Source organism: Periplaneta americana, chromosome 11 (genome assembly GCF_040183065.1).
Source record: "Periplaneta americana isolate PAMFEO1 chromosome 11, P.americana_PAMFEO1_priV1, whole genome shotgun sequence".
In the NCBI taxonomy this organism is placed as follows: domain Eukaryota; kingdom Metazoa; phylum Arthropoda; class Insecta; order Blattodea; family Blattidae; genus Periplaneta; species Periplaneta americana.
The window spans coordinates 57,772,567-57,780,798 of NC_091127.1; the positions used below are offsets into that span (position 1 = coordinate 57,772,567).

At 32.4% G+C, this 8,232-nt stretch overlaps 1 protein-coding gene across 2 annotated transcripts in view; it reads left to right on the plus strand.

Moving 5' to 3' along the window:
* LOC138709037 (protein FAM151B) overlaps nucleotides 1–6,743 on the plus strand; it is a 72,236-nt gene extending 65,493 nt beyond the window's left edge. For both annotated transcript variants that reach the window (XM_069839518.1, XM_069839517.1), the window contains exon 5: nucleotides 163–6,743. In XM_069839518.1, the coding sequence (XP_069695619.1) occupies nucleotides 163–528 (366 nt within the window). In that variant the 3' untranslated portion in view covers nucleotides 529–6,743. The remainder of the gene's footprint in view (nucleotides 1–162) is intronic.
* The last annotated feature ends 1,489 nt before the right edge of the window (nucleotides 6,744–8,232 follow it).

An 8,232-nucleotide genomic window follows, 5' to 3' on the forward strand; every position in this document is an offset into this window, starting at 1 on the left:
CCAAAATATTATTCCATAGGACTTAATGGAATGAAAATAATAAATTAGAATTAAACGATATAAATATCTGTATTGTGTTACAGTATCGTCGCTGACTAGCCTGTATTGTTGAAAAAGTACGTCAACCCAACAGATACTAATTATATTCACTTTTCTGTCCAGGTGGAAGCTATGGAAGACGCGTTAGACCGGAAACAGGTGACACAACCCGTGACATTTCCGGTACGAGCTGGTTTAGCAGCTAAGTCAGGAAATACATTGACACGCCTGAAGAACATCAATAACAGTACATTCACGATTTGGAGCTCTGAAGACGATCCGGTGGACGTCGACCTTCTCAGGGAGTTGATTCTGAATACATTAGGAAGAGACAGGGTCTATGTGGACGTCCCGAAGTCTTTGTCAGACGAGCTCCAATTACCTCCTAGCAACACAACAAAAACGTCTTCCGCCTGTGTGTCTTCCCTCTCTACCTTGTCCGCACTCGTCACCTTGACAACGACATTGGTACAATTATTTAAACCGTAGAAAATTTATTTGTAAGTAGTTTTTTTGAAAGACAGTTGTGCTCAGACTTGGGTGAATATGAATGGAGTGCACCTGCCCTGTAATGTGAAATATCCAAAGTACAGATTTCAGGCACAAGGTCATATCATTGATAATCGTATAAGTGATATTGGACGATGGAATTTGTTCTGAATTTTGACGAGGTTGTTTATTTGCAACTAAAGAAATAAATATCTGTTAACCAGTCAATATTCGCAGAAACAATATAAAAATAGTGTAGTTTTCGTTATATTGTAAATTTCGTGAATGAGATTTTAGGCTATCATATTAATTTGAATTGTGACGAAGTTTTGGTTTCGAAATATATGTTGAAATTTAGTTCATCCAATGAAATTTTTGGGGTTTGCAAACATGTATTGAAATTAAACTTGATTCGACAGAGATTTTTGGTTCTTAAATTCTTATGTTTCAATTATTCTTTCTCGTGAATGTTGTTTTTGAACCTGTATGAAATTTAATTTATGATATAAAGAATGTGGGATTCGGGGGCGGAAAACAGCACACACACGTTTCAAGTATATGACCTAGAAGAAGGTAATTTACACACATCGAATTTGGATATGTAATCTGCACACGCAAACAACCCAAGTAATAACAACGGGATGTAAATTGTACACGAGCTACATTTATAATTTCATATTTTCCTTTGAATATATTCACTATAACAATATTAACGTATTAACCAATAATTTATATTGGTAGACGGTATTTTGCTCGCTTAATGAATTCCAATCGGATATATTATGCCCCTCATTAAAATCTTTTATATTTCTTTCCATAGTAGCTTTCCTCCTTAAGAAACCCTTAGTTTTAACTTTTGCTACAGTAGGTAAATATCTCCTGAATTTTCACGTAGGTGTCTATTTGAAATTTAATTAACCTATTTGTAAAAGTATAAATATCAGGATGAGCAGAGTAAAATGTCTTGTTGAAACTACTATGAAAAGTCTCACAGGCTTAGTTGCACCCTGCAAGCTAGCTGTTTTAGCTGTCCAGATTGAAGGAGGAAAGGTAGCGTCATCGTCTACATAGGTGTCTACTAAATAGTCACAAAAGTTATCTAGTTTTTCATCTTGTGGTTCAGTGGCCACTAAATCAGACACAAAACAGTCGCCAACCACATGTGAGTCTAAAAGCGGTAGACCGAATACAAGTTTTAACCATCTGCTGATTTCAGAGTCACTTTTATATTTCTTTATCAAACCATATTTATTAATCTGACTTAAGTGAAATCTACGTCCAATGACATTGACATCATTCCATATAGCATTTATTGCAGCATGGATGGCACATTTGAAATCCACAATTATAGTGTTTGGATTCAGTCGTAAATTTAGATGATAGCATATGTCAGAAATCAATCGTAATAGTTGAACATAAGTATAAGCTTTTCCCGGATAACAGACAATATGCTAGTTGTATGTAATGCCCATTTTGTACTCATGGATGGTAATAGTAATATGCGTTACAAGAGCGGTATGTTTAAGTTTTCATGTTCGAGGAAAAGTGTGAAAAAGCGAAACGTAGTTGAGCTTTTTTAATTTCCGAGAATTGAAAGAAAACATACCGCTCGTGTATCGTACATAATTTTGTGCGAAGATTGTTTATTACATACCTGAAAGAGGAATTTCTAATTAGTTGCAATGAAATCTCCATCTTGGTTCCTGTTCAATGACGGCAAATTTGGAAAACAAAAATATCTATCTTCAACATTGTTGCTTTAAAATGTTTTCTGTGTATACTATACACCAGCATGCCGTGATATACGTCTGTATTCCCCCCCCCCAGTCTATAAATGCGAACTTAAAACAAACGGTAAGGTTATGTAATGATTTATTTTTCTTTTTAATATTTTAACAATATTATTTATATAACATATTGCAGTAATAACATCGGCATCTGGAATCTTGTTGATTTTTTCACGGCTTCCTTAATCGAATGCAGTAACTTTAGTGGAGTTGTAGAGTTTACTTAATTTTTGCAAATATTTAAAAAACAATAATTAACAGTGCAATTTAGGTGAAATTGCAGTGGTAGGTTTCCAATTTATAATTATTACTATATTGAACGTCTCTAAAAATAATATGTTAAAAGCCTAAAACAGTAAAATCAATATGTCACTTAAGCGGTAAGAAGAGGGAAATAGTTATGTGCGTTAGGTTGGGAATACTGAATGTGGAATTTCACACTTTCCGCGTATTGGTTTTTTGCGGAAACCAAGCAAATACGCACGATCTCGCACAAACAATTGTGTAAAATACTTAGTACAAAATGTGAACGTGGCATCCATGAAAATAATGTCCGCACTACATAAAGTATTTATATTCGGTATACAATACCCCTCTTCTTCCATTACAAACTTCGTAAGTCAATTGTGCTTGTCGCTAGTAACATTGGTTGGCATTGGGTTCGATTTACATGTAATTTATTAAAAAAGTAACCCGAGTCAGTAGTTGTAGTTAATATACGATCTCTCCCACCTAGGTTTTGTTGTGTGTGCAGATTACATACCACAAGTGTACAGCAAAGCTATGGGAAAAAATACACATGAAAGGTGTGCGTAGTTTACCTCCGCCCGTGGGATTTTAGATCCGTGTATTATAATTAAATTTGTGTGATTAAGATTTGGGGTTTTGGGACCATCTATTGAAATTTAACTTGTCGTACATTTTCGAGCTTTCAGTGTATTGACATCTTATTTATAATCATAATCACCCATCAAACAGATATTGGGCTAAGTGGCCTGTTATTGTCTCAGTCCATCTTTTCACTGAACTCCAATAGATCGTCTTCCTTTAGGCTGGTATCGAAGGATCTGCTTTGGGACTCTTTTTTTTTCCCCCACGTCATTCTATTCACATGATGTGTCCAGTTCTTTCTGTACATTCCTGTGTATTGTAGAAGAGGTTTCATTTTCAATTCATTCATTACATCTTCGTTCCTTTGGTCCCATCATGTGTATATTCCTGTGTATAGCATAAATGTCATCTCTGCTGTGGTGATTCTGGTATCATCCCGTTTCCCAATAGTCCATGGTTTACTACCTTATGAAGAGTACAAGGGAAGAACTTGATAAGCTACATTTTACTGTTTTTACAAGAGAGCAAATTAAATGTTTTAAGATTTGCTATATTTCATTGTCTTTGAGTTGAATTGTTCACATTTCTCTGGACTATTCAAATTGTTATTCAATATACAGTTAAACTACACAAATCCACTCTTTCTGAGCTATTATATGATATCAAAAACAGAAAATCGATTATTTTTCACCAGAACATCGATAATTTTGCACTTCAGGTTTTTTCCCTCGACTCTTTACACGAAAGAATTGGTCTGGTTAGTGTTTTGTAAATGTGTAATCTTTTATTTCTCAGAACTAAGAATGGTTCCATTAGTGTGTTTATATTTCCATAGGTTTTATTAAATTCAATTATTTTATTAGAAATATTTGTCTTGTTGAATGATAGGTAGTAGCGAAGATAATTAAAAGAATTAACTGTTGTAATAGATTGTTATTTAGGTCAATTTTATTAGGAATTTGTTCTTCCTCTTTAAAAACAATTATTTTTGTCTATTCCATGGATATCTCCATGTCATATTCTGTAGCTACTCTACTAAAGTGATAGATATATGTATCATTCTAGATCGTCTTCAGAGATGGATAATACTTGGCCATCAACATACAACAGCTTAACTAATTTTAGGAAGGAGACGCCATTTGCTAGACTTTTCTAAGGAGGTACATGTAAATCAGTGGTGATCAACTCGTGTTCTTTGTGTAAGACAGCCCTGGGCATAAGAGGGGAAGTGGAATGGACGCAGTAACTCCCACCCATTCCTTTTCGCTTACACCGCCGTCTAAACAAATGCAGAGTAAGGTTCTGTGTATCAGTGGTGGATTTTAGACGACCAGCGAGAGCTGAAAGTTTGTAAAAACCTGCTACAATTCGTTACTGACTTTCCTGTCCGCTCGTACCGTATTAAAACATAACTGCCTGAGCCGGGAAAGGTGGAGTGAGGAGTTAAGGGGTGGTCTGCAATGACTCAATCGAACTAATAGCGCCCAGGCCTGGTGCACACGACCATTATGCGGGAGCAGATCGTCCCAATGCTTACAATGACAACATTACTCTTTTTTGATCACGAGTGCACGTGAATGCATACAGTGCTTCGTAAGAGCAGCTTACTTGATCACCACTGATGTAAATGATAAAAGAAAAACACAGAGAATGCCATTTGGTGGGTATTGCAGTTATTGTTCGTTGGTAGTAAATTTGTCTTATTTACATTTTGGGATTTGTAAATCAGCCACTGAAATGCAATATACCGTTAAAGTTTTTGGGGTTTGCGGCCGCGTGTTAAAATTAAAACGTGAAAAAGGGTAAAAACGTGATAAGTTCAAAATTATCGATTTTTTGTGTTAGATATCGTGTAGTAGTTCAGGTACAGTAGTGTAGATTTGTGTAGTTTCATTGTACAGAATAACAACCTCATTATTCTAAAGAAATTTGAAGAAGGATAACCCAAAGGCAATACAATATAATGGGCTTGAACCTTTCAACTTGCTCTCCTGTAAAAACCGTAAAACGTGACTTACCAGGTTTTTACCCTGTACTCTTCAATCGAATTTATGTTTTAAAGATTTTTGTTATTTTCAGCGGTGTGTTTAAACTATACTATTCAATTTTTATTATTTACAGCCATATTTTGAAATTACTTATGTATTGAGGATTTGGGGTTTTAGAACGGTGCGTTGAGATTTCAATTGTTAAAAGTTTTGGGACCAGCAAGTAGTTTCAATGCAATGAAAATTGCATATTTCAGCACACGGTTTCAAACCTTCGTTTCAACTACCTGAATAAAATACAGTATTGGTACATTATCAGGAGTGTCTCTAGGCAGAAACCCGAACACAAGTTTCAACGTCATATTATTGACGTGTAACGGCATCAGCACAACCAGAAAGCACTAATGAATGTTAGAGAGTTAATAACTAATTTTAAAAAATGGTACCAGTACATTGTGATGAGAAGAAATGCATATTATAAAAGAATATTTTAATAACTAATTAAAAAAATGGTACCAGTACATTGTGATGAAAAGAAATACATATTATAAAATAATATTTTAATACATATCGACAACTAAACAATATTTTCAAATAAATATTGGTAGAAATTAAATTGAGTCAAATTATTTTGGAATTGTTATATCTATTTTCCTTGAAGAATAAAAATATTTTTCTGTGATACATAATATTATTGACTATACTTTGTTGGGAATTCAAAATGGCAAGCGTAGAGAAATAAAATTAAAACACATAAGGTACAAACATTTTAAACCACTGATATAGGTAAATCAAAATTAGATGTAAGATTTTAAAAATAGTCGGGAAGAAGGGAACATAAAATGAATTATCTAAGGAGAGAAACATGTAGTTTTTGGATTTGAATTAAACTAAATTTAATAGTGACTTCCAATTTCCTGCAGGTTTGTTAACTACATGAAGACTGTTTACAAATCAATAATTACACTTATATTTATAGATTATCTGAGATTGATAGCAAGAATAGTGATAAAACTCGTTAGATAAGTAAAAGTTAGGTACACAGTTGCAAAGTTGTTTCTTTCAAGGCTATCACAAGTCTTAACACGAAGGAAACCATGGAGATTAAATTCTTATATAATCTAGTCTGATATATTGATGAGATAACTTGTTTTATATTAAGCATAGGTCAAAACGTTCATTCGTAAATGATGAACATACGAAACAAAATATATTAGCAATATATTCTTCTAATTACGAGCTAATTGATATATTGTCTTCGTAGAGTTGAGAAAAGCGTTTGATAAAGTTGAAATGACTAAAATGCTTACGTATTGACTGTGTCAACAGTCTGACTGATGAAGATGGTGACAATTTAACTTCCATATTTGTTTTGTTAATTAAATAAGAATATCATAATGTGTTGAATAAGTAGATTTAATTTCGCTCATAACTGTTCACTGCTTTCAAACACTTAATTGTATAATTGCTTTACCAAAATAATTATTAAAGATATATTTTATTACCTGTGTTTTAGATTTAAAACTTACAAATTCATTGTACAAAATTATAAATGTATTAAACATTATGTTTATGATTTGTGTTAGAAAATAAATCTCTTTCGAACTCACATGTTTAAATGTTTTGTTATTATCATGTAGTGTGTAGTGTAAGTTGATGTGCTATTATTTTAGACATTTTTGTACAAAGGAACGATGTTGCCAATCTGTGGGAATTTTCCCATTTTTTAATCATTTTGGAAGTGGGGGAAATTGTGAAAAATGGGAGTTTTTCTTATTTAGAAGTAAATTCTTAACAATGAACAAGTTGTAAAGTCAACAGTGTTAACATTTAAGATATCATTAGCTATTTAAATTTAATTCAGACTTACAGACACTTGGTGTTGGCAGTGAGCAGTTTGCTGTGAAGAAATGAGGAACTCTGACATTTCAAATTCCAATGAATAGAAAAGAGCGGAAGAAACTAACTTCAGCTAAGAAGAAAAACATTCAAGGAAAAGTGGCATGGCAGACTTCCCTGGGCACAAAGAAATGGCCGATAACACTAAGCAAGTCAACTAAATATTTCGTAATTATTATTATGATAATTAAATAGCTATCTAGATTAATGCTTCCTAATATTTTTATTTATACAGTATTTGAAAACTAAATAAAATTAGTAATTAATCATCTGCCTCTATGTTAATTTTCTTAATAATGTCTTTAATTGTAAGTTTAGCTTTCATTGTACTTATATTTTCTCAATTACTATATTCAGTAATTAAATTGTTACAAATAATTGATTAAATGGCGATCTTACTAGTGTTAATAGTGTAAGCCGCACATGCTTACACAATTAACACTAGTAAGATCGCCATTTAATCAATTATTTATATTCAAGTGTTAAAAGTAGTGTACGAAAGATTCAACATAAATTATTACATAGTTTTAAGCCATAGTTGAAGCCATGTTTCATATCAGCAGCTGTTAAAATTATGTATCTTAAAATAAGTTACAAGTAGGTACCGGTAATGTCTGGGAACTTGGTAGGAAGCATCTCTGAGCAGAATTAGTTAGCTTTACATTACTTGTTCTAAAAATTACAAAACTTTGAATGCAGAGAAAATTGAATTTCAAAACCTAAAATATTCCATACATTTCTAGTCATCAGTTTCATCATTTGGAAACTGCAGAAATTGCATTCTGATGATGTGAAATTTAATTAAGTCAATTTTTTGCTGAACATAATGTTTCTATTCGCACAGTAGATCATTTGGTTCCTCTATTGAAATATATTTTATTATCTTCAATCTTGTAAAATATATTAATTTGAAAATAAGTAAATGTACAGAAATGTTGAAAAAATGAGTTTTTAAGTAGAAACAAATACTTTTATATATACCTTGAAATAAGATAAGTTTTCTATTCTAATAGATGATATATTCATTTGATTTTATATATTAATAAGTTATATTGATCCTCTTCCTGGAACGATGAAGCCAGATTAAAACTTACTTGAATTTGCTAAATTCAATGCTTAAGACTAGTTAAAAATAGTTCTATAAGAAATTCAGACTGTTTTGAATCAATAAAATTCCATTAACAAATATAATTGTCGTG